Consider the following 27,713-nt stretch of genomic DNA (forward strand, 5'->3'; position numbering starts at 1 on the left):
AACCCGTACCACACCTACGTCATTACCACAACAACCCGTAACACACCTATGTCATTACCACAACAACCCGTAACACACCTACGTCATTACCACAACAACCCGTAACACACCTACGTCATTATTACCACAACAACCCGTAACACACCTACGTCATTATTACCACAACAACCCATAACACACCTACGTCATTACCACAACAACCCGTAACACACCTACGTCATTACCACAACAACCCGTAACACACCTACGTCATTACCACAACAACCCGTAACACATCTACGTCATTACCACAACAATCCGTAACACACCTACGTCATTATTACCACAACAACCCGTAACACACCTACGTCATTACCACAACAACCCATGCAGATAGACTGGTGATGTCTGGACACACAAATCCGATCTGATTCCTTGCAAATAACAGTGCGGACAGTCTGTCTTAAAGATCTGATTTGAGAAACCAATTGGATTTGCCTACAGTCAGTGTAAACAAGGCTTATGTGTTCTTTCTGGTATGAACACCACAGAAGGAGAGATCCAGCATGTTAGACACAGGAAGTGTAGTGTACTACACAGGAAGTGTAGTGTACTACACAGGAAGTGTAGTGAACTACATGACAGGTAAAACAAATACAACAAAGTGGACTTCTCTGTGATTCAGACCGAAGGAAAGCTCCAGACTCACACATGGTATTCAGCAGGAAGCCCGCAGGTGGCTCTGTGTCGGCTGTAGAATCGGTTCTCCAGGTCGATTCGAGTCTCTCCGATCAGGTCGTCTCCTCCCACCAAGTCGTAGTCGTAGATAAACACTGACAACAGAGACTCCTGAGGAAACGTCGCCTGGATCTCAAAAGACCTGGAGGAGAGAGGAGAGCATTTCTGAGCTTTTTGAATCTTTTTATAGTTTTGATCGCTGTCTGGGTTTACTGACCAAATGCATCCAGTAGTTGTAATAATTGATCTATTTCAATCTTGACTTAAGCCTCAGCTGTTAACTAGTCAGTCAGTGAAATGCTTAGTTATTTACCATCCAAACACATGGTTTAAAGGTATGGGGGCCCTATTCTCCCACAAGCCTTCGGCGCTAAAACGGGCCTTAAACGCAAAAAAACGTGCCTTGCGCCTGTTTTGGGACGATATCAATATGGCTTTACGCTGCCAAATGCGCTTTAGGCCGAATGGGCGTGGCGCAGTCCCAGAATGGGCCAAAGTGGGCGTGTCGGCCTTAAATACCGGCGTACTGCTATCTTCGCACCTGCCGTAAATTTAGCGCTTTGCGCCTTTGAAAAGCAGGCCTATTCAGTGCGCCAGTGCCTCTCCCCTGTCACCCTTCTCTGTCTCTCTCTGAAACCAGGCCTATTCAGTGCGCCAGTGCTCTTCTGCCTCTGAGTCACCCTTCTCTCTCTCTCTCTGACTCCTTCGCTCAAACAGACACAACACAGCAGCACCCAGCTTCCCATAGGAAATAGCAGTTGTAAGTTTACTGCCTGTGAATGTCCACTCCCAGCATGCAATTGGGTCCTCCATTTCGCTACTAAATAGCAACCAAATGAGGCGAAATAGATATAAAAGGTAGATCTAAAATAATGTAATGGTAAGACAACCTGCAATTGTAGCTAGAACATTTCAATATTGGACCAAATAAAACATCGAAATGAAACACCACCCTATGTGAAACATATATGTCCTCTTGAGCCTATATATACCCCTTGTGGGTTTAACGTGATTTAGATAAGTGACAGCGGAACGCGCTTCTGTGATGTGCTATACTGTGATGTCCGCTCCAATAACTTGGCCCTACTTGACATTTAGTTTTACAATAAAAACACATTTATGCAATGACTTTACATAATGTAGGGTATATTTATGTGCATCATTCTACCTGCAGCAGGGGAGAGAAAACGATATCTTTCTGGACAAACTTTCACCAATCTAATAGGCTATATTTTTCTAGCTGATGCGTTTAGTACATTATTTTCACTTTGATCTTGCTATAGTGTAGCGTATTTACATGCTTGCAGTATTGAAACTGCAGTTAGATTGGTTTGAGAAGCATAATAATATGGAATAATAGCCTATAATGCAGACAGACATGACTGGATGAAGGGAGGGGGGGGGCAGAGCGTTTGGCTTTCGTCTGGTTTTGCGGGATCACTGGAATTGGAGCTAGAAAGGCAAGCGTGCGATTCGTTTATTGCAGTTATCCAATGAGCATGACGGTGCATAATTTTACGCTTAAAAGGCGTGGTTGTAATGGTTGAGGCTGCGTCTAGCGCCAGCACGACGATATCAAGTGCGCTGGTCCATGCCCACTGATTTGAGCTGCGCCAGCCGCTCGGCCTAGAAACAGCGCCGATGCAACGATAGGGACCATAGTACCATAGACGGTATAATAAATATGAGGTCATTATATCAAGTGAGAAGTAGGGTCATTTTCCCATTTACTTCTATACAATCAGACTTATTTTTGTGGCCAGTGGAGTTTCCCCCTGCAGGCCATTCGAAATAATGCAGGTTTAAGACACTTGCAAAAAAACAGCATGGTTTCTACATGAAAAAAGGCGCATGGGATTAGCATAAAGTGGGCGTGTCTGTAAAGGGAGACTCATGGAACCCATTCTCATTCAGATATGTGGAGGTGAGAGGTCAAGTAAGGGACCCCTTTAAAATGCCATGCCCGTTTTCCCCCTGCCAAAATGTAGTCTAACTTTGGAGTGTTATTCAGTCCCCTTCCCGAAAAGCTAACATGTCAGGGTTGATACCACTGGATGCCTTAGTGCAGGGGTGCCAAAATTCTTTCCCATGAAGGGCCAAAACTCAATCTGGGTGCAGGCCGAGGGCCAAAAATAAACATTTTATTAAACGGAATTACATTAAAATGTATTGTGTTTTATAGAAAATTACCATTCTAAATCTAAAATAACATTTCAATATAATAATCTACTTTTTATCTGTTTGGTAATTGTAATAATTTGCAATTGGTTATATATATTTAGAAAAACATCTGCATTTGTGGGGAGCTTAAACATTTAATCAGTAAACACCCAGTTAAAAACAGTATTTTCCACCTTTGTAATCAATCAGGAGCGATCAATCCTCAGACAGCAATGCCTCACACCCGTGTGATAGAGTCGGGGAGAGAGAATACCAGCTGCACAAAATTAACGTTAATAACGTTAATAAAAAAATTATTAATTAATTTTTCCCAAATCTGTGGCGGGCCAAAACAAAGTTTGGCCCGCGGGCCCCAAATTGGTCAGCACTGCCTTAGTGCCTCTAGTTTCATATGATATCAGTACCTTCGCTTTCAAAACCAGCGTGCTACAGCCTCTGAAAGACAGTCATATCAGCCGCAGATAAAAAGACATCAAGGAGCAAAGGGGCAGGTGCTTGAGCACGTGCCGGAGGCAGTCAGTTGGTCAGTTGGTCGGTTGGTCGGTCAGTCAGTCAGGCTACCTTCCAAACACAGGGTTCAGCTGTTTGGGGATGTAGTTGTCTCTGTCTTTGATCTCTTTCTTGCCGAGCCGCAGAACAATGTAGGGGTCAGACTTTCCATCTGAATCCGCCGGGTGCAGGTTTGACGCCTGTGAAGAGAGGAACACAATAGAACAGGATGTGAGGGTGCAGTAGCCTGGGTAAACCCATCCCCCACGTGACCTGCTCTCAGACCTGTTCTCAGTCACTAGGGTCTGGCGAACGAGCCATTCAAACCGGTTTCTGCCGTCGGGGAGGGGCGGGTGTACCTCCCTTGATAGACCACTCAAGGGAGCCAACCAGCTTAGCACACAGAGCACATGCGCAGTGCAACAGATGGCGTCATCACTCTGCGACCTTTGTTGTTAGCACAGCAGCTAACACTTTTCATTTCAGTACTGCTAGCACGCAATGGCTACAACCATGCAGCCCCTCCGCCCGAAATGTAAACAGACTCAGAGCTGGCCTACGGATCGATGTGTGATTTCCAGGTAAGAATATTGTAGTCTCCCTGCAATCAACTAATCAAGAGACAATGACTCGCACCTGATGATAATGACTCTCACCTGTGTGGCCAGAGGAGACACAGACATTCAAAAGGCAGTCAGCCTTTGACTCCTACGTTGCTGGTGGAGCGTTCTGCCTACTCACGGCTGGTGACTCTCGGGACAGGGAGGGAGCGTTCGTAGCTGTTAGTGCTGCCGGCGCAGAAGACAGCTAGTGAGGTGGAGGTCTGCTGCTGTGTTGCTGTAGGAGGGGAGGTCCGCTGCCTCCTGTAGTTTAGTGATAGGGCCGGGCTATAGGAGTGTCACTGGCCGCCGCTCTCCAGCCGATCCGCAGCAGTGGCACGCCGCCGCTTGTTGTTTCCATGCCACTCATCTGACTCTGTCCAGCGCCGCCGACGAAGCCGTGGTTCCCCGGGGAGTCGGCCGGCGCCACAAGCGTAGACCCCGGGGAGGGTCTCGCCACACCCGGCGAGTTGAGTAGCAGCCCACACACCTTCACCTACATGTTTTAATGTTGATGTGTATGTCCTGTCTCTGGATTTCATCTTAGCTACGTTCTTTGTAGGGTTTTATGAATTGCATATGCAGCCAGCTGTCTGTTTGGAAGTAGTGGGGAGGGCCAGCCTGTTGGTGGGATTGGGGTGTGTGGTCTTCCTATTAGCCCACGGGCTCAAAGTGTGCAGTGACGTCACGTGTGTCTGCCTGTTTCCAGTGCAGTGCTTGCAGTGCTTAAAGCTAGTCCGTTCTATATCTAGCTCTAATGTGTGGGGTGTTTTACAGTTGTCTTAACTGTCCAGTGTGCAGTGGAAGCTAGACGCTTGTATATCTAGCCTAGTGTTTGCAGTGCTATCCAGTGTGCAGTGTAAACTAGACGGTTGTATATCTAGCCTAGTGTTTGCCGTGCTATAAAGTGTGCAGTGTTGTTAAACCACAACGTCCCAGCCCATTGGCTGTGTCAGCTTTCCCCCTGTTTGATCATGACCTGGTTGCTATGCCTTAACTTATTTTAGCTAATAAAGTGTCCTTTTTGTATTACCCCCTGTTTCCTGTGTGGGATTATTTCAGCCTCTTGATTGTGACATTAAGCCAAATACTGGTTTTATCCAGGTGGCGGCAGCATTTCACTGCCTTAGTTAAAGGTTTTATCACAATATGTTATTCACAGGTATATGCCACATTATATATTATCTCAGAAACTAGCGTAATTGTGTTTGGTAAGAAAGACATTCGATAAATGACTGACTTTTCCTCATCGGCTGTAGTGGGTTAGCGAGGTAACGTTAGCTAGATTACGGGAGCATTTAACGATCTAATGAATTCTAGAAAAACATGTCAGAAGCTAGCTAACGTTAGCCACGTGTAACATACAGTAACTACTATGTTTTATATTATTAGAGCTTCCAAGAAGAGAGAACATCGCCTCTGCCAATGACTCCTGTGACGGTGGTCAGGGAATGAAAGAGGAACAGGACAACTGTCTACAGTACACGGACCCAAACCTCGATCCCTGCTGCAGATGGCCGCAGATCTGGAGAGATATTTGTGGCTGTGAAGAACAGTCATCATCTATACAGTGATATGATCTAGTTATCAGGGACACGCTGTCTTATCTGCATAAATCATATTGAATAGTACCAGACAAAACCTTCAAAACAAATCAAGCTCTGGAATTTTTTCAATTGGAGATGTGTAGGGACCCTGACTATATGGATCACCTGGACATATTATTACATTTTATAAAACTGCAATTGTGCAACAATTACATTTTATGTACAGTACTTGTTAGTATAGTTTCATGTTTGGCTTTACCTGTAATAAATGGGGACATTTACATCAGTGGCTTTTATTTACCATCACAGCATAAATGACAATGCATAACCGGTAGTAGTCCTTATCAATGCTCTCCAAAACACATCCTACAGGAGAACATAAAACTGTTATTCTTTGCAATTCTTTTAAAATCAATGCTAAAACATTTTAGGGTAAAATATTGACACGAGTAACTGGTGATCTGCAGATGATGTAAACTTTTGTAATAAATGTTATCTCTTGTACTTCAACCTCTGTCTAGTCTGGTCAATTATAGGACAAGATACACTTAGCCTACTGTAACACAGTCTTGGGTTTTGTCTTCATTGCCTAGAATTATTATTATTATTATTAAAACGATTATGAATTATATTCGCTAAACATTATCTTAACAGACTTACCAGCTTAGGCTTCATTCTGTGATGCGTTTGTTATGGTTTGTTGTTGTTCACTTCCTCCAGCATGCATTGTGCTACTCCATTTCGCTACTAAATAGCAACCAAATGAGCCGAAATAGATATGAAGGTAGATCTCAATTTTGTGTAATGGTAACACAACCTGCAATTGTATAACATTTCAATATTGGACCAAATAAAACATCGAAATGAAAACACCACCCTATGTGAAACATATATGTAATCCTGGGTCTATATATACCCCTCGTCGATTTAACGTGATTTAGGTAAGTGACAGCGTAACGCGCTTCTACTGGCATCTCCTACTGTGATGTCCGCTCCAATAAATTGGCTCTACTTCACATTTTAGTTTTACAATAAAAACACATTTATGCAATGACTTTACATAATGTAGGCTATATTTATGTGCATCATCCTACCTGCAGCAGGAGAGAGAAAACGATATCTTTCTGGACAAACTTTCACCAATCTAATTAACTTTATAATAGCCTATTACTGTATAGCCTGGATGACGTTAGCTAATGCTACCCAGCCTTACATTGGCATATGCTGCATTTAGCTTGTGGTATTATGTAGGCTACAGTAATATTGTATTGCTGGCTAGACAGACGAGTTTATCTGGAATCAGTGTGACAAGATCCCTGCTGCTAGCTTGTCTGCCTTTCTGTGTCAGAGTATCTAGCTACAGTATCTGCATTACATGCTACACCATGCAAATATATTTCAATATAATTCAAACAATTATGGACTGTGTATTGCTGTGAAAAAGTTAGATTTGATTGTGTCAAGTGTTACATGTTATATTTTTAACTGAGCTTTGCGGAATTACTTCAACACAATTGTGTTGTGTATCAGCTTTAAATATCCAATATATAGAGCATTATATAGCATAGCCATATAGCTAGCCAGCTAGTAGCTAGCTCGGGAGCTATGCTTTGAAAAGACGAAAAGCTAATGGCTACCAGTGCTTAAGCCGCAGCAGCTGTTACACGTCATTGACAAAGACGCACTCTCTGATTGGCCGATCACGGCAGGACTGATGTTGGCAGTCACGCCATCACTCATTGGCTGCGGGTCTGCGCGGGTCTTTCAATTGCCCCAGAAATCGATTTGAATGGCCCGTTCGCTAGACCCTAGTGACTGGGAACTGAGAGAGCAGGTCACGTGGGGGCTGGGTTTACCTAGGCTAAGGGTGCAGGTTCTGTGAAGAGAGGAACACAATAGAACAGGATGTGAGGGTGCAGGTTCTGTGAAGAGAGGAACACAATAGAACAGAATGTGAGGGTGCAGGTTCTGTGAAGAGAGGAACACAATAGAACAGAATGTGAGGGTGCAGGTTCTGTGAAGAGAGGAATACAATAGAACAGAATGTGAGGGTGCAGGTTTGATGCCTGTGAAGAGAGGAACACAATAGAACAGAATGTGAGGGTGCAGGTTCTGTGAAGAGAGGAACACAATAGAACAGGATGTGAGGGTGCAGGTTTGATGCCTGTGAAGAGAGGAACACAATAGAACAGAATGTGAGGGTGCAGGTTCTGTGAAGAGAGGAACACAATAGAACAGAATGTGAGGGTGCAGGTTCTGTGAAGAGAGGAACACAATAGAACAGAATGTGAGGGTGCAGGTTCTGTGAAGAGAGGAACACAATAGAACAGGATGTGAGGGTGCAGGTTCAACGCCTGTGAAGAGAGGAACACAATAGAACAGAATACAATAGAATATTAGAAGACAAGACAATATAAGACTATCTAGTAAAATAGAGCAGAGCAGGACTCAGGGTTAGGGTTAGGGTTAGACTCACGGAGACGATGTAAACCCGGATGAGGACCTTCATGGGAGAATTGGGAGGGATTCCTCTGTTGACTCTGAAGTGTCCTGAGTCGGGGCCTTCCTCCCCATCCTCATCCTCAGTCAGTTTATACAGGCAGAACCGCCCCTGCAGCCCAGGACACACACACACACACACACACACACACACACACACACACACACACACACACACACACACACACACACACACACACACACACACACACACACACACACACACACACACACACACACACACACACACACACACACACACACTGGACTGGAGCCATCATCAATGTAAGCCAAAGGTTCCAATAGAGAGCCACAGGGATTATGTATTTTTGTAGTCGGAACGCGGAAGTCCCGGACTTCCTTGTTCTTCACTGTTTCTGTCTATGGGATTTTTGAATGGGTTTTTGCCGCGATGCAAACCAGTGTTCAGCGGGATAATCTTCACACATGAGGACCACTTTTATGAGTTTTGAAGCATAAATACGAGCCCTAGAAGTAAAAAGCTCGTGCTAAGCTAATCCAGAAGTACACACAGTGTCGCATAGGCTTCCCCGTCACGTCACCACTCAACCTGGACTGTTGTTGATGTGTGCGCTGCTGTGCACTGATTACCCCGGGCTGAACCAGGTGAGGGAAAGAGAATTTCCGTGTTCGTCCTTTGAAGTGATGACGTTATTGACGTATAATATCCCCGTCGACTCAACACTGTAGTCTCATTTAGCCGTTTGCTAGCTAGCCGCCCTTTTAATGGCACGTAAAAGCTTCAAAACTCATAAAAGTGGTCCTCATGTGTGAAGATTATCCTGCTGAACACTGGTTGGCGTTTCATTAAGCTTGCGTTGCCCAGAGACCTTATTAGAAGCATCGCGCCAAAAACCCATTCAAAAATCCCATAGGCGAAAACAGTGAAGAACCGGGAGTGTTAGCATCGATGATTTCCGGACTCATTCCTGCAGCTCTCAATGCTCCCCAAACATAACAGTGATGCAAATATGCAGTTCATGAAATGTTTTCCATGGTAGCTCTTAAGCCCAGTTTACACCAAATATTCACGACGAGACAAACCAACCAAACCCTGTGACTTGACAAGCAGAACTGCTGGCGACGCCATCAGCCGGCTGGAGTGGAGATGAGACGGGCCAGTTTACACTGCTGAAACTTTTCCCTGCAACGTTCTCAAATGGTTTTGTCTCGTTCGTTGCGAATCATTGGTGTAAACTGAGCTTTAGGGCCAGAGACCCTGACTACATCTATGTAGCTCTCACACTATATTATAATGTATGGGTAAAGTCAAGTGTGTGTGTGTATGTGTGTCTGTGTGTGTGTGTGTGTGTGTGTGTGTGTGTGTGTGTGTGTGTGTGTGTGTGTGTTGTGTGTGTGTGTTGTGTGTGTCTCACCTTGAACTTGCCGACGAACCTCTCCTCGTTACTCCCCTCCTCCTCATTGGCTTTCCCTCTGTACAGCTCGAAAGTGTTCACCCAATCATTAAAAGGACCAAACTCTGCCTCCAGCTCCTTGTTGTACAGCTGAGGAAGAGGAGGAGAGCGTCAGCATCACAGAGCTCAACATGTCACTCTGCCAAACTACCACTGCCCCCCGAGGCTTAAAGGAGAACTCCACCCAAAAACAACGTGGATTTATTTTGCCCATGATCTCACACAAACTGTCAACAGTTTTGCGGACATTCATTTAGTTTGACAGTTATTGAGGGTTGATTTGAGTTCGGTTGTGGACCAGTGATGTCATTTAACCCATTGATACCTGATGCAGCATTTGCGTGTATATCCCTCATTTGTGTGCGTATCCCTTTAAGTCCGCGAACCGCGTTAACGCGGTTCGCGGTCTTAAAGGGATACACACACAAATGCTGCATCAGGTATCAATGGGTTAAGTTCAAGTAATGCTAGGGGACGGAGCGTCCGAAACGATTTTGAAAACGCACGTTTTTCTTGGTTTTGGTGACACTGCATATTGGCACTGACCAACATAATAATAACAATGGAGTGTCTATTTGTGCCCGGGAATAGACACACCGTACAGGCTAGGCTATTTACACCCTATTCACAAGTCTAATTAAATGACTCAATAATTACCTTTGCGAGACAAACGTCGTGAAGTTGTTGTGAACTTTCTACGCCGTTACTCACTATTGGCATTCCCCACCAAACATCATCACAATCACTTAATACCTGATGCACATTTTTAAATATGAAAACAGGTTTATGCCATAAATGTTAACATACATGATGTCAAATATATATTCTGTCTCATCGTTTAAGTCCCTGTGATGTGCAGAGGCGGTGGGTAAATCCTGCCACTTGCCGCCGAAAACTGCAATTATTACGGGATCCAGCGCCAAAGCGTCTGGAAATCCTATTGTATTTGTTCTGTTTATGCTTCTTATTCTTTTTCTTCTTCTGTAAAACGGTATACATGTCAGAAAGCCTAAGGCCCACAGTAACCAAACCTTGCACTTACAGTAGCCTACTTGTATTCAGTATACCTGCAGTGTGGCTAGCTTAGTAGGCAGAATCAGGCTTTGTTCTGGAACCGCTTTTCCTTTCTGCTTCTTCTTCTTGTCTCCGTCTGACGGGCCGCTGACTGGTGGAGCCACAAGACATTTATTATTTTCAATGAAAGTCCGTGACACAAAGAACACTGTTCTTCTGTCTTTATGCTGGGCTGTAACACTGTTCTTCATGCTGGGCTGTAACACTGTTCTTCATGCTGGGCTGTAACACTGTTCTTCATGCTGGGCTGTAACACTGTTCATCAACAAGATGAGAGCTATTCAGTCAGTCAGATGGAGAAGATAAAACCGGTCAAACTGCCTCACGTGTAGCTAGATAAATGTATCAGGGAGACTTGTGATGCCTGTCAGGCAATAATAATTAGAACAATAAATCAAGAAATTCCAACTCTAACCTGACCCGAACTGAACTGAACATGAACTCTTGTGTTCATCATGTACTTCTGTTAGTGTGGTCGTCTGGTCGACGCGTTGTTGGTTATAAAGTAAAGTAAAGTAAAGTCCCACTGATTGTCACACACCTGAGTGTGTGAAATTTGCTCTCCGCATTTGACCCATCCCCTGGGGGAGCGGTGAGCAGCAGCAGCGCCGCGCTCGGGAATCATTTGGTGATCTAACCCCCCAATTCCAACCCTTTGATGCTGAGTGCCAAGCAGGGAGGCAAATGGGTCCCATTTTTATAGTCTTTGGCATGACTCGGCCGGGGATCAAACTCACAACCTCCCAGTCTCAGGGCGGACACTCAAACCACAAGGCCACTGAGCTGGTATGTTCCATGATTAAATAATTACTGGCATATTTAAAGAAAGACAGTGATTGTAATGACACGTGTCTACTAATTACATGTATGTTTTGTTGTATAATGCTTTAGAGAGGACATTTCATCTATTTTAAGTGGTTGTCCTTTTTTTTCTAGCAAATCGAGGTGATTTTCAGGTTTGAATGCAATTTCCTATCTTTTCTGAGGTAAAAATGCAAATGAACCAGCGTCATATTCTCGAATGCTTCATATCCACTTTAAGTTCCCTAACAAATCTATAATTTGTTTCAATTTTATGTAAAGACTGTTTTCATAATAATATGTGACATGTTTTTCAGATGGCTGCTGACACATTGCAATGAAATCCTCTGAATATCCAAGGAGACCATGTTGATCCCTCTCGTCTAGAATAAGATCTAAGGGCGTTTTCACACTGGGACCGATTACTTTCGTTCCGTGCCCGAGTACGATTGCAACCACCGTCCTTCCCTCTCCCCTGCTGGTCAGCTTTCACATTACAAATTTCTTCTGTGCCCAGGAACCCTTGCCTATCTACAGACTCCCATAATAGGTGGCGCTATGCACCTAGTTTGCTTGTGATCCGCCAATAAACACAACAAAGAAGAAGAGTAGGCTAACGTTCATTTCATGACATTTCAACATTTACCAAGTGGATTATGTGAACAGTTTATCCTGTGGTCTGGACTTTTGTTACTGTGAGCTAATACGTTTGTTTTCTATACAGTGATGAACCAGCCTGGCATCACCAAACCAATTCACTTTGCACTGCGTTGTATTTGCAAATGAGCTAGCTGGTAGCTAGCGTCAGGTACCCAGGCTAACAAAAGTCCAAACACAGTAAAGAAATAGCAGTCCGCTTCAGTTTTTGGGGACGCTTGTGTTCACACTCAAGTGTACCCCTCCCGGGGCACACATGAGACGTTCCCCAGACCACCTTTTCAAGTGGACCCAGGTACGGTTCGCTGTTCGGTGCCCGGGTACGGAACACAACGTTCACACTGATCAAACAAGTGTGCTTCGGAAACGGTCCCGGCTCCCCAGTGAGAAACCACCCATAGAGATCCTTGCACAACCAGAGAAGTGGCACCTCTACTCCTTCCACCATCAAAGGGATGTAAAAAAGCAGAAGCTGAAGGGCAGCAGTGAAAGAGCCAAACATCCACCAGAACAACCAGAACCTCAGCTAGCCAAACATCCACCAGAACAACCAGAACCTCAGCTAGCCAAACATCCACCAGAACAACCAGAACCTCACCTAGCCAAACATCCACCAGAACAACCAGAACCTCAGCTAGCCAAACATCCACCAGAACAACCAGAACCTCAGCTAGCCAAACCCAGAGGCATCTGTCTAGAGGGTTGAAACAATGAAAGCACCAAGACCCCGGCAGTCCCCAGTGCCTTCAGACTGAACACATCGATAGAGGCTGAAAACAGTCCCTGAGCGCTGGAACTTTTGTCCTTACCCATGGAGTGTACTCCCTCGCTGAGTAAGTTCTGGTACGGGGAAACTGCAATACACAACAATGTGTGTTTGGATCAGGATGTATTGCAGTGTAAACCTGCCTAAACCCATTTCATTTACAGAATACAGTTTACACCGTTTTTAGGCTGACCTATATTCATAGAATACATCAGGGTATGTCCACGTCATATCATGTAGAGTTATATGAAGATGTCATCTTTCAAGTTTAATATAAAAAAGTACATGTTTGTCAGAAAATATAGGCTAATTGACTTCCATTTATGTTGGCTGTTTTTTCCATTATGAAAATGAGAAAGATCAGAACAACCAGCTAGAAACAGAGCGGTAGCCTACCTTGTGGTATGGCCAACATGATCTCACACAAATACGTGAAATGAGCACAAAGTCGAGTGATTTACGTGCTGTGGACAATGGTTTAACTTTCTCCACCTCGAATGTAATTACCTTCGCCCCACAATGAATCAAAATACGTTTCAAAGGTTGGTCAAGGGTTACATTTAGGCAAGTAGATTGGTTGAGGTAAAAGTCGAGACAGATACAGCCGATTAATGTCTCCTAGTATTTGTGATGTGTCCCGCACAGTCGATGTCTCCATTCATCTTTTCTCTTATAAATGCATAATCCAAGTTTGTTCTTCTGTTCTATATTAAATGTTCGTGTGATGTATAGTATTTGAAAATGAAATGCTTTTAAATAGGCTATGTCTCATTATCATAAAATCCCTTTACAATGATACGGTAAATAGCTCCACCTCTGCACACAGTGCACACTACTCCAACACACACAGAGTTGTAGCTTGAGACAGACCTGGACAAACTGTTAGCTAGCTTAGCATACACACTGATGTTAATGTGAACATGCTAACGCTAGCTGCCACTGGCTACGTTAGCTAGTGTGCTAATCAGATGTGTTAACAAGACAGTGATGGTTAGCTGAGCAGATGCTATTGTTAGCTAGCTCCAACAAGCTATCACTAAATCAATCAGATGGATCAGTGATGAGAGAGTTCAGTCAGAAACAGACAGTCTGTTAAATTTTCCTGAGATGATTGTTGTTAATTGTTTATTAATAAGCTAGAAACTTTGGTGAAATCTGAAATCTGACGGTTGGACCATGACGCAATCACAGACACTCGCTAGCCTGTTCCAGATGTTTTCTTTTCCAATGTGAGGAAGGACGTGACCAGGAAGGACAAGTCCTGCTGAGGAAGGATCCTTGACATTGAGAAACGGCTACAGTCAGCTGTTCACAGAGCTGATGACCTCCAAGATGTCCACCAGAGTGAGGTGACATCACCTGATGAGAGTTGATTCTTACCCTTGTCGAATACCTTAGGGAATGGATGGCCTTCCTTCTGCTTGGCCTGCGACACAGACAGGACAGAATAGGTTTAATTTATTTATTTTTCACACTTTTTTCTTCACTTTTTAAACTTTTGCTGTACCTGGAACGTCTCAGGGCGGGGCGGGGCTTACTGACTCCCCAACTGACAAATTGGGTTAGTCGTCTTGCAAAGGTATTCCACGCATAAGTAGTAAAGTTACACAATGGTTATCAAATAAACAAGACAAGTTAAGGCCACTAATTTAAGTCAATTCTGAGCCTTACTTAAGCACATTGGGAGAAAAGTGTCCACACCTGCTGCAGGTAATTACCCCGTTATCAATCACAGTCCTACTGGGACATGCCACATGTGGCTCCGCCCCAATCCAACCATAAATGGTCAATGCCAATTATCACATGACGCATATAGATGAGCCTGATTATCACTGATCAGGGAGAAGGCATGCAGGTGTGCGTGCCGTGCAGTCACTGGTAAGGTTAGTCGTGTTCTAGTAGGGATCCTAAGTAGGGATCCTAAGTACAGTTTCATAAATGAGACCCCAGGCCTGGCTTAACTAGGCTTGCCTAGTCTTGTTTTCAGTTACACACAGGCCCTCTCTCTCTCTGAGACTGACAATTGTTTAATCTCTTCTCTCTCTCTCTCTCTCTCTCTCTCTTATTAGCTTATTACTTCATAAATAATATTCTGTTACATCATCACACGGCCAGGGTTGGGTAGGTTACTTTTAAATAGGAATCCCTTAAAGTTACTAGTTACTTGTTAAAAATTGTACTTAGTAACGTAATCCGATTACCACTATTTAAAAGTAAAGTAGGGATTACTTTCAGTTACTTTTGGATTACTTTTTTTTTTTTTTATCCAGGAATGTCCCATTGGGATACAAGATCTCTTCTTCCAGGGAGTCCTGGTCAAGAGTCCTGGCTAAAACCCTTATTTAACTAGATGAAGCATGTTTTACCATTGATAACCAGATAAGAATGTTTATACCAACATGAAGTTGAGGAGAATACAACAAGAGTTATTTTTAAGACCACTTTAATTTACGTTATGGGTATTTTTCATGATGTGGAGTGGAAGACGCAGTGAGAGAGGCAAGACTGAGATGGTATGGACATGTGCGGAGGAGGGAGGTGGGGTACATTGGGAGGAGGATGCTGGAGATGGAGCTGCCAGGAAAGAGGAGGAGGGGAAGGCCCAAGAGGAGGTTCATGGACGCAGTGAAAGAGGACATGCAGGCAGTGGGCGTGACGGAGGACGATGCAGAGGACAGAAACCGATGGAAACAGATGATCCGCTGTGGCGACCCCTGACGGGAATAGCCGAAAGAAGAAGAAGAAGAAGGAGTGGAAGACGCAGCTTGTTGTGTTGATATAAAAGAGAAATATGCTCTCTTGTATAGCGTGGTAATTTAGGATGTTACCTGAAGGCATCACAGGTGGTGACAGCCAATGACATGCACTGAAAACGTATGTATGTCTCAGTGTCATTGTCAATAAACAGCCCCATGGGAGAAGAACCACAGAGAGAGAAAGAGAAACTGTTCCTTGTGTTATATTTATTTCCTCCGTCTTGCTGCTGCTCTGGGAGTGCACGCGAGAACTGCTGCATTAACCCACTCTGCTAACATGTTGCTTTAATCTTGAAACACGACGTGAAACACTAAGTGAAAGTAAAAACCTCTCGCCCCATGCAGACGAGCAGCGTTTGTCAGCACGGGTGGCGGAGAAATTCAAGGCAGATTTTCCACTCCCTGGCAGGTCGTAACGTTCAGCTGACAGCCCCACACACAAGCGTCTTCCACATGGATTCTACTGAAAATATCATTTTCAGTAGAATCCATGTGGAAGACGCTTGATCTGTCTAAACACTGAGCGAACGTAAAAGTGAAATGCTTGTTATATTTCCATGACATGAATGCACTCGTGGGAGGAGGCACAGGCGCGGGTCCCTGTCATCATGAATGCTGCCTGCAGCTGCTGCTGTTGCTCCGCCTCGCTCGTCCTCGTCACAGTAGGCTACACCGTTTTTTGTTGTTATTTTGTAAAATTAATGAAGAGGCAAGGGCGAATGTAATCCCGCCTGTAACGTCGTTACTATACCCCCGTTACTGTAATCTATATTACACATTTTAAAATGTACTGTGACAGATTACAGTTACCGTTTTTTTGTAATCAGATTACGTAACGGCGTTACATGTAATCCGTTACTCCCCAACCCTGCACACGGCCATCTTGGCAGGACAATAACACGTGATTGTAATCAATTAACAGGTGATTACACACACACACACACACACACACACACACACAGAGCCAATGAGATGTTTGTATTGTAAAACAACATATTGGCAGGAAATGCATGTGGCATCATCAGAACAGGAAGCTCCGCCCTGAGCCCCGCCTACTCCAACACCAAAACCAGAAACAAAGGTGAAAGGACACACACACACACACACACACACACACACACACAGACCTGTTGTATTTTCTCCACAGAAGCGTAGTATTTGGACCACCAGTCGATGACGCACTCAGCTGACTCGTCAGCGATGGTCCGCCTCCTTCGCTTGGTAGAGCGACGACTGCTCTTCTTCCTGGATTCCTGGGCCACACACACACATGCACGCACGCACGCACGCGCACGCACGCACGCACACGCACGCACGCACGCACGCACACACACACACACACACACACACACACACACACACACACAATCTCTAATCCTGTTCTTGAGAGGACATTTAAAAAAGCAAGAAGCGATTGAAAACACATACATTACTCCATGTGTGTGTGTGTGTGTGTGTGTGTGTCTTTTCACCTTTGTTTCTGGTTTTGGTTTTGGAGTAGGCGGGGCTGGGGGCGGAGCTTCCTCTTCCACAGTGACCAGGAAGTCCTGATTGGTCAGTGCTACAGTGGAGCTGGTCTCTACAGAGTGCTGGGGTAATCCTATTGGACAGAACAATGAAATCAACCTTGAAGAAAAATACAAACCCATGATGCATAGAGCAACTTTAAATGTGTGTGTGTGTGTGTGTGTGTGTGTGTGTGTGTGTGTGTGTGTGTGTGTGTGTGTGTGTGTGTGTGTGTGTGTGTGTGTGTGTGTCTGTGTGTCTGTGTGTGTGTGTGTGTGTGTGTGTCTGTGTGTGTGTGTTTACCCTCTGTGCTGTGCAGCTCCAGCGTGGGTGCAGTGTGTTTGGGCAGTGTGTGGGCGTGTCCTGCAGAGGGCGGGGCAGGGGGTGGAGTGTATGCTGCAGAGGGCGGGGCTGGGGGTGGAGTGTATGTCAGGGCCTTCAGGTTGTTGATCACATGGTTTCCCACCAGCGTGCTGCGACCGAACGCACGCCAGTCCACTACAGTGATACTGAGAGGGGGGTGAAGGTGCTCGTTCTCCGGTAACTCCTGCAGGAGAGGAGAGGAGTTACAGTGTCGGGTTATTACATTATTAAAGCCCCAATAAGTAACTTCACAGAAAAACAGGGAGCGGGGTCAGTTTCCCCAAATAGAAAAAACGACAGGATGGGGCTTTAAATGATACTGTTACCAGCTCTATAGCGTCAACCAGCGTGGTGAAGTTTGGGTTGGACTTATACTTCTGGATGACCGAGGAGCGCAAAGCTTTACCTGCACACTCTATAAAGACCTGAGAGAGAGACACACACACATATAGAGAGAGAGAGCACAGAGAGAGACACAGAGAGAGAGAGAGAGAGATAGCAGATAGAGAGAGACAGACACACAGATAGAGAGAGAGCATAGAGAGAGACAAACACACACACACACACACACACACACAGAGAGACAGACACACAGATAGAGACAGAGCATAGAGAGACACACACACACACACACACACACACACACACACACACACAGAGACAGACACACAGAGAGAGAGATAGCAGAGAGAGAAAGCACAGAGAGAGAGAGATAGAGGGTTTGGATAAATTGTTGAGGATTAGCAAAATTAGTCAACTTTTGAGCAGAGAGAGCGTGTGTGTGTGTGTGTGTGTGTGTGTGTGTGTGTGTGTGTGTGTGTGTGTGTGTGTGCGTGCGCGTGCGTGTGTGTACCTGTGGTCGATCAACAGTCAGTAGCTGAACCTTCTTCAGCTCCCTCAGACCCCAGAACAATACCTGATACAGAGAACACACACACACACGCACGCACGCACGCACGCACACACACACACACACACACACACACACACACACACACACATTCAGTGGTTAGTTATAGCTGGGGCTGGGTTGGTGTCGTTCCTCGACCAACATTTCCTAGTACAGGCCGGGAAAGCCCCGCCCCGAACTCATTTGATTGGTCGCCACAACTGCTTCTTCCTGAAAGCGAGCGGCAAGTAAAAAATATGTGGTTAAGATTAGGGTTAGGGGTTTCTTATCTAACCACGACCAGACCCTAACCCAAACCCTAACCCTAACCCTATCTAACCACGACCACGACATTGTTGTACTTGCCTAAACCTAACGTCTAACCCTAATGTTTTATAAAGATGTATGTGGTTCAATCAGGAATCAAACCCCAGTCCCCAAATAGAAAGGCAAGCACCTTACCCGTTAAGCCACAGGACCGAGCTGTTTTCACACACTCACCCTAATCTGAACACTTTTTTTAACTTGCAGCACCTTTTCAGGAAGAAGCAATTGCGGCGACCAATCAAATGAGTTCCGAGGCGGGATTTTCCCAGCCCGTACTATGAAAAAATATTGCTCCAGGAACAACACCAACACGGTGATATCAGGAAGTGCGTGTGCCCTGATAGTGAGTCTAACACACACACACACACACACACACACACACACACACACACACGCACACACACGCACGCACACACACACGCACACACACATACACACACACACACACACACACACACACACACACACACACACACACACACATACACACACACACACACACACACCTACACACACACACACACACACACACACACACACACACACACACACACACCTCCAGCCTGTAGGTGCTCAGCACTGGTCTGATGTTGGCAGGAACAGGGCAGATGTTTCCCTCCTGCTCCTCTAGTGGAGGCAGACTCTGCTGGCCATACTCTGGGATCTGACCAGAACACAACCAAGGAGAAGAGGAGCTCCCTTATTATTACATCTGTTATTAGGACATATAATGGCTCATTTATACTCCATTTTCATACCTACTGTAAATAGATGCATGCGTCTGTTCCAAACGGTGTAATCATCACTGCCCACATACTTCCATGCGTCTTTCACGTTGGTATCATGTTAAGCAATACATCCACCAGTGGGCAGTAGAGAGTCAAATGTATGAGTGTGTGTGTGGTTCTGCTGCGTTTCATGCGTATCCGTAAGCTTTCAGAGGACGGACAGAAAACGTATGAAATGAACGCAGAGTACGGACAGAAGGCTCTTGTTCTTTTGCTCATTAAATTTAATTAAATGTAATTAAATGTAATTAAAATTAAATTATTATTAAATTGACTGGTAGATGGAGAGCATTGCCTTCTGGCTCAGCTCTCTTTTCGTCATAACGGTGCTCTGTAATTTATTATATATTTTCTTTACCTGCAATGGCCCTAATTAAATATGCCGTGTTACACCTGCCAGCTGACTGACCTGCAGCAGCTCGAAGGCAGCCAGTAGGTCCCCCCCCGCCTGGCTGCCACAGTGCAGCGGGCTGTACTGCAGCGTGGGGGGGCTGTAGGGGTCACAGGTCAGATGCACCTCCGGCACTGCCACTGTGGCTCCCAGGTACTCCGCCTTACCCTGCACGTACAGGGCGGGGTAATGTAACATAATGATATTAAGTATATACTGATATTATTACACATTAATTAATTACAGTAAATATGACAGTCACAGATTACAGTTTCAGTGAATGTTTTTCAGTGTAACATTTTATATAAAAACTTTGTTACTTTATCATTTCACAATAAGAGTTAGCTCATTCATTTGGTAAAACACACAGACAATACATCTTACATAGACACACATTAACTCAAAACTGTCACATACATAGACTCAAAAAACCTGCATATTGTCAGCTGACAACAGCTAGACTTGTTACTTGTCCTTCACGATGACGGACAGGGTTGTAAAGATTTGGTCCTCATCAATTATTACCCATCATTTAATTTTCTGATGTTCTTAATGATAATGAGACAGAGCATATTTAATAGCATGTAATTTTCAAAAACTATCAATCACAATAACATTTATGTCTAATAAAGAGAAGAAGAAACTTAGATGATGCATTTAGAAGAGAGAAAAGATGAATAGAGATATGACCGTGCATTCACTTTTCATGTCAGCGCACAAGAAGCACACACACACACACACACACGCACGCACGCACGCACGCACGCACGCTCACACACACACACACACACACACACACACACACACACACACACACACACACACACACACAGACACACACACACACACACACAGACACACACACACACACACACACACACACACACACAGCCCGGCGTACCAGTGCGTCATCGTCGTACACCTCGATGACGATGCGTGGCGGCTCCTGCTGGATCAGCTGTTGGTCTCCAGTCAGCAGCAGGCGAGCCGTAAACAAACACTGGTTCCATGTGGGACTGAGAGTCTGAGGGATGATCTAAAGAGTTACAGAGTCAGAGTCTAAGAGTTAGAGAGATGGTTCCATGTGGGACTGAGAGTCTGAGGGATGATCTAAAGAGTTACAGAGTCAGAGTCTAAGAGTTAGAGAGATGGTTCCATGTGGGACTGAGAGTCTGAGGGATGATCTAAAGAGTTACAGAGTCAGAGTCTAAGAGTTAGAGAGATGGTTCCATGTGGGACTGAGAGTCTGAGGGATGATCTAAAGAGTTACAGAGTCAGTCTAAGAGTTAGAGAGATGGTTCCATGTGGGACTGAGAGTCTGAGGGATGATCTAAAGAGTTACAGAGTCAGAGTCTAAGAGTTAGAGAGATGGTTCCATGTGGGACTGAGAGTCTGAGGGATGATCTAAAGAGTTACAGAGTCAGAGTCTAAGAGTTAGAGAGATGGTTCCATGTGGGACTAAGAGTCTGAGGGATGATCTAAAGCAGTGATTCTCAAATGGGGGTCCGCGGACCCCCAGGGGTCCGTGGCACTTTGCCAGGGGGTCCGCAAAAAGTTTTCAGGTAAAAAAAAAAAAAAAAAAAAAAAAAAAAAATTAATGCTACATGTTACTTATTCCTTCTCAAACTACTTCATACATGGTGCTAGTCTATCAAAATATCTTGGCTGTCATTGATTGTGTTGCATAGTGGTTTTCTGAACTGTTGACAAATTGTGATATTGTAAGTCGCTTTGGACAAAACAAAAGCGTCTGCTAAATGACGTAATGTAAATGTAATGTAATAAAAAAAAAAATATAGATATATATTTTTTTGCAAAATCTTCATAGTTCAACGAAAATAGTTTATGCTTTAAATCTAAAATGGTTCATGGATTACATTCTAATAACAAACCTATCAAATTAAAAGTCAAGCACGTTACGTTAAGCTTAGCCCAAAATCACAAATCAGAATGAGGGGGTCCCCGGTATATTTTCTATCTTGTAAGGGGTCCTTGGCTGAAAAACATTTGAGAACCTCTGATCTAAAGAGTTACAGAGTCAGAGTCTAAGAGTTAGAGAGATGGTTCCATGTGGGACTGAGAGTCTGAGGGATGATCTAAAGAGTTACAGAGTCAGAGTCTAAGAGTTAGAGAGATGGTTCCATGTGGGACTGAGAGTCTGAGGGATGATCTAAAGAGTTACAGAGTCAGAGGCCCAATTCCAATCCGCCCCCTTACTGACTCAAGCCCTTAGAGGCGCGTTCACGTGAAGGGAGTGAGGGCTTAGGGATGTCCCACAGTGAAATCGCAAAGTGAATGAGGGCTCAGAGTGAGCCCTTTCTGCCCCCTTACCGTAAGGGAGCAGCTATGGCCACTTACGGAAAGGGAATTGCCCACAATGCATAGCGTTGTGACGTATAAAACGGGGAAGGCTGCAAATATCTGTCAAAAAAATAAAAGAACACACGCGCGAAACGAACGCGGTGTTTGCGAGTGCACTGGAATGCCTTAATTGACAATGAAACATTACATTAATAGGGATTTCAGATTAGACAAAACATATTATATCAGAGGAATGCAAGTAGTTATTTTACACAATCCTAGAATAATCATCAATCATTTCTATTACAATTGCATTCCACAACTTTTTTGATGAATGAGAAATAGTTTTACCGAATCTGTATTGTACAGTATTGACATTGTGTATAATATTGGGTGACATGTCATTATTACGCTTATTTTAATTATAATTACACATGTTGCAGATTGCAGATTTTGCAGTAGGCTACATTTATTTTTAAATGACCTGTTGTCCACTCTGTAGAGCCAGAGCCTGGATGAGAACAGACTCATCAGGGAGTCTATTCCTCAAAGCGTCTTGACAATAAACAATATATAGCGAACCCCAAACCTGCCAGAGTCAACATCATCTTGTCAAGTGCAAAGGGCTCTGCTGTCCCAATCCTCCTATTTATCCAATGTGGATCCCTTCCACACTTGATGACTCAACCACTTTCAGATGGCGGCCATTAGAGGGACTGAGGGTTCAGGGCTTGAGTCTTTAGGGGGCGGATTGGAATTGGGCCAGAGTCTAAGAGTTAGAGAGATGTTGCCGCCATGTGGGACTGAGAGTCTGAAGGATGACCTAAAGAGATACAGAGTCAGAGTCTAAGAGTTAGAGAGATGGTTCCATGTGGGACTGAGAGTCTGAGGGATGATCTAAAGAGTTACAGAGTCAGAGTCTACGAGTTAGAGAGATGGTTCCATGTGGGACTGAGAGTCTGAGGGATGATCTAAAGAGTTACAGAGTCAGAGTCTAAGAGTTAGAGAGATGGTTCCATGTGGGACTGAGAGTCTGAGGGATGATCTAAAGAGTTACAGAGTCAGAGTCTAAGAGTTAAAGAGATGGTTCCATGTGGGACTGAGAGTCTGAAGGATGACCTAAAGAGTTACAGAGTCAGAGTCTAAGAGTTAGAGAGATGGTTCCATGTGGGACTGAGAGTCTGAGGGATGATCTAAAGAGTTACATAGTCAGTCTAAGAGTTAGAGAGATGGTTCCATGTGAGATTGAGAGTGTGAGGGATGACCTGAAGAGTTAGAGCAGGGGTGTCAGACTCATATTAGGTAGAGGGCCGGATTTGTTCAACTGAGAGCTCATGGGGGCCGGATTTTTTTTTTTACTAAAATCAATTCGACTCATTTACCCATTTACTTCACAAAAGAAATACTGCTCCTTCCATTTCTCTTGAAACTGCCTGCATTCCGTGTCAACCTTTCTCTTTTTTGACAGCATCTTGTTGATTCCTTTGTTTCTTGGTAGGTAGCCGAATGCGCGATTCAATTCCAGCGTGGCATCATGGCCAGGGACGTGCAGAGAACATTAGAGGGGCAGGGGCTGAAATTCATAAAAGGGCACTACTTGATGGCAAATTTGAGGCAATTTGAAGGCCAATTTAGGGGTATAACTCATTTTAAATATTCAGATTTTAACCAGATTTAGAGGAATATCTCATTTTAGGATGAGACTTTGACAAACATACATACCTGATTCACGTTGACTGACTGATATATCTGTCAGACTGTGTGCGCCTGTGCTGCTGCTGTCCGTCTGCATGGTTGCTCTGGCTGAGTGGAGTGCGCACTGCTGGAGTGGGTGGGGATGGGCCACGTGCGTTTTTGGGTTGGTGCCTTCAGGGGCGGTTTAGAAAAACACTGCTCCATGCAGAGGCCTATTACAAATGGTGCATTAAAGGCCAAGAGAGCTCGGAAAAGGCATTTCTCTTTGAATGCTGCCTTCAGTGATGGCATGGAAAGGGCAATTTCCATACAAAGCATCATTAGAAATGCATTCATGGTCAGGAAAGGGCACTTTTTATTTTATTTTTTCATGTGTCTGAGCTGTTTGTTTGGTTCATGTGTTGTTGGAATGAAAATGAAAAATGTATTATAATAAAAAAAAGGAAAAAAAAGGGCACTTTTTACAGACTGAAAAAAAGGCAGGGGCTCAAGCCCCCTTTCATGTCTATGTGTGCACGTGCCTGATCATGGCGGCTTTGTTTACACCTGATGACCTATGAATGAACTCTTAGCTTGCTTATTAGCGACACGTAGTTCATGATAATGGGGTGCGCATTTAATAATAATAATAATTTCCAAAAAAAAAATATATATATATATATATATATATATTTTTTTTAAATATTCCAAAACATCTCGCGGGCCGGATGAAACCTGCCCGCGGGCCGGATCCGGCCCGCGGGCCGTATCTCTGACATCCCTGAGTTAGAGAGTCAGAGTCTAGAGTTAGAGAGTTGGTGCCGCCTTGTGGGAGTGAAAGTCTGAAGGATGACCTAAAGAGTTAGAGAGTCAGAGTCTAAAGTTAGAGAGTTGGTTCCATGTGGGAATGAGAGTATGAGGGATGGCCTAAAGAGTTAGAGAGTCAGAGTCTAGAGTTAGAGAGTTGGTTCCATGTGGGAATGAGAGTCTGAGGGATGGCCTAAAAAGTTAGAGTCAGAGTCTAAGAGTTAGACAGTTGACTGAGGCTCTGAGTCACAGTTACAGAGTTAGAGTTATAGAGTCAGAGAGTTACAGATTCAGAGAGTTACAGATTCAGAGAGTTACAGATTCAGAGAGTTAGTCAGAGAGTTACAGAATCAGAGAGTTACCGAGCCAGAGAGTTAGTCAGAGTCAGAGTTACAGGGTCAGAGAGTTACAGGGTCAGAGTTAGAGTCAGAGAGTTAGATTCAAATTGTTAAAAAGAAACGTCCTAACGGCTATTCCGAACCACTTTTCCTTGACCTTGATGGTCATGAAGTCAAGGAAAGATATGAAGGAGAATTCATAAGGGCTTATAGTAAAAGGCAACCATGGTGCTAAGAGAATCAGAATGCATGGTTGCTGAGAAAAATGCATTTTTCTATGTTAAAGCTAATGTGACAATGACTGCCACTGATGTAGGCTACTACTGGGTCATTTCACTCAGGAACCTTCCTATTCCACCACAGCTACAGACGGGCTGCTAAGAGAGTTGGAGAGTCAGAGAGAGACAGGATTAGAGAAACAGTGTTAGAGAGACCGAGAGACAGAGAGTTAAAGAGTCAGAGAGTTAGAGTCAGAGAGTTAGTCAGAGAGTTAAAGAGTCAGAGAGTTAGAGTCAGAGAGTTAAAGAGTCAGAGAGTTAGATTCAGAGAGTTAGAGTCAGAGTTAAAGAGTCAGAGAGTTAAAGAGTCAGAGAGTTAAAGAGTCAGAGAGTTAAAGAGTCAGAGAGTTAAAGAGTCAGAGAGTTAGAGTCAGAGAGTTAGAGTCAGAGAGTTAGAGTCAGAGAGTTAAAGAGTCAGAGAGTTAAAGAGTCAGAGAGTTAGAGTCAGAGAGTTAGAGTCAGAGAGTTAGAGTCAGAGAGTTAAAGAGTCAGAGAGTTAAGGTGCTCTTATACTCGAGCAAAGCTCCGTGGGGTGGGGCCCCGCGAGTCTCCGTGCAGACCTCGCGCTGGGGCAGATTCCATTATACTCAGAAAGTGATCAGCATGTATTGTACAATGGTGAGAACAGCCCGTGAAAAGTCGCAATGAAACGCTATTATATGTGCAGTACTGAGTGCGCTTTCACTCTCAAACGACCGCACATCAGCACATGAAGGAATCAAATCACCAAACTTGTTTTTACTGAAAGCCGTTTTACTTCTCAGCCCTGATAGCCTACTCTGTGCTGCTTTTAATCTCTCTCAATAATGCTCTCAACACAACACATTTACTTGGTGAAATTACTAAAAACGAACAGTTGCAAATCAAAGTTTATAGCCTACCACATGGGTCAAGAAATGTGGGGAAAACACAGTTCAGTGTTCAGGGCTCAGTGGCTTGAAAGCGGACATGTTTGGAGAGAAGCCGTGCGCTGCTCGCGCTGTTAGAAAAAAAATCAGGCACAAGGTGAGCGCCAGACGGAGCTAGCGAATAACCACGCCCAACAAATTTACGTCATTTGACGCACCCGGCCCTCACTCCACCCCCGCGCCCTTCACGGCAGGGTGAGCATAATTCAGCCTTTAGAGTCAGAGAGTTAGTCAGAGAGTTAAAGAGTCAGAGAGTTAGAGTCAGAGAGTTAAAGAGTCAGAGAGTTAAAGAGTCAGAGAGTTAAAGAGTCAGAGAGTTAAAGAGTCAGAGAGTTAAAGAGTCAGAGAGCTAAAGAGTCAGAGAGTTAAAGAGTCAGAGAGTTAAAGAGTCAGAGAGTTAAAGAGTCAGAGAGTTAAAGAGTCAGAGAGTTAGAGTCAGAGAGTTAAAGAGTCAGAGAGTTAAAGAGTCAGAGAGTTAAAGAGTCAAAGAGTTAAAGAGTCAGAGAGTTAGAGTCAGAGAGTTAAAGCGTCAGAGAGTTAGTGAGTGTTCTTACGTTAGTAGTGAGGCTGTGCGACAGACAGGTGACTCTGTTCTTACGTTAGTAGTGAGGCTGTGCGACAGACAGGTGACTCTGTTCTTACGTTAGTAGTGAGGCTGTGCGACAGACAGGTGACTCTGTTCTTACGTTAGTAGTGAGGCTGTGCGACAGACAGGTGACTCTGTTCTTACGTTAGTAGTGAGGCTGTGCGACAGACAGGTGACTCTGTTCTTACGTTAGTAGTGAGGCTGTGCGACAGACAGGTGACTCTGGCGAACGGGTCGGACAGACCGGAGTTGTCGGCGGCGATCAGACCACGGGCCTGATACATGTGACATCTCAACTGGAACTGATGCTGTTCTGCACACACACACACACACACACACACACACACACACACACACACACACACACACACACACAAATACAAATACAAATACAAATAATAATAGTTGTTGTTTAATTTATCTTCATTTTTGTATTCGTTTTTTATTCATTTTTATTAATCTCACCTGTGCAGGTGAGCTGTCTGGGCGGGCTCGACCCGGCGCTGCCCCCTGTGGCCGGACTGTAGCCTGCAGGCAGATCGTCCAGGATGTGGCACGAGTCGGAACATGCTCCCAACCACAGATACACATCCAGCTTCACTGCCACTGACCAGCCAACACGCTTCCCTGGGGGCTGCACGCAGGCACACACACACATAAACATTGTGTGTGTGTGTGCGTGTGTGTGTGTGTGTGTGTGTGTGTGTGCGTGCGTGCGTGTGTGTGTGTGTGTGTGCGTGCATGCGTGCGTGTGTGTGTGTGTGTGTGTGTGTGTACGTGCGTGCGTGCGTGCGTGTGTGTGTGTGTGTGTACGTGCGTGCGTTAGGGATGTCACGATACCAAAATTATGAGTTCGGTACCGATACCTGCCTAAGTATCTCGATACCAATACTCAAACGATACCACGGCAAAAACCTAAAACATCAGGAAACATGTGCCCAGTACTCTACTGAGCACATTTTCTCCCTTTCTATTTGTTTAGCAGAACTCTGCCAAGGTGTATTGAGTCATTTCATTTTGTGTTCAGTCTACTTT

At 44.5% G+C, this 27,713-nt stretch overlaps 1 protein-coding gene across 1 annotated transcript in view; it reads right to left on the bottom strand.

The window, feature by feature from the left end:
* LOC310778004 (fer-1-like protein 6) overlaps window positions 1–27,713 on the bottom strand; it is a gene marked incomplete at its 5' end in the record, with an annotated part of 64,773 nt that overhangs the window by 24,220 nt on the left and 12,840 nt on the right. The window contains 17 exons of the mRNA XM_083638324.1: window positions 689–859; window positions 3,460–3,587; window positions 8,010–8,144; window positions 9,430–9,558; window positions 10,536–10,633; window positions 12,810–12,854; window positions 14,147–14,192; window positions 16,650–16,775; window positions 16,995–17,122; window positions 17,332–17,575; window positions 17,718–17,816; window positions 18,245–18,307; window positions 19,164–19,271; window positions 19,805–19,954; window positions 20,688–20,822; window positions 26,867–26,991; window positions 27,144–27,312. Of these exons, the coding sequence (XP_083494450.1) occupies window positions 689–859; window positions 3,460–3,587; window positions 8,010–8,144; window positions 9,430–9,558; window positions 10,536–10,633; window positions 12,810–12,854; window positions 14,147–14,192; window positions 16,650–16,775; window positions 16,995–17,122; window positions 17,332–17,575; window positions 17,718–17,816; window positions 18,245–18,307; window positions 19,164–19,271; window positions 19,805–19,954; window positions 20,688–20,822; window positions 26,867–26,991; window positions 27,144–27,312 (2,099 nt within the window). The remainder of the gene's footprint in view (window positions 1–688; window positions 860–3,459; window positions 3,588–8,009; window positions 8,145–9,429; window positions 9,559–10,535; window positions 10,634–12,809; window positions 12,855–14,146; window positions 14,193–16,649; window positions 16,776–16,994; window positions 17,123–17,331; window positions 17,576–17,717; window positions 17,817–18,244; window positions 18,308–19,163; window positions 19,272–19,804; window positions 19,955–20,687; window positions 20,823–26,866; window positions 26,992–27,143; window positions 27,313–27,713) is intronic.

The sequence above is a fragment of the Poromitra crassiceps genome (genome assembly GCF_964638095.1).
Source record: "Poromitra crassiceps genome assembly, chromosome: 6".
Lineage (NCBI taxonomy): Eukaryota > Metazoa > Chordata > Actinopteri > Beryciformes > Melamphaidae > Poromitra > Poromitra crassiceps.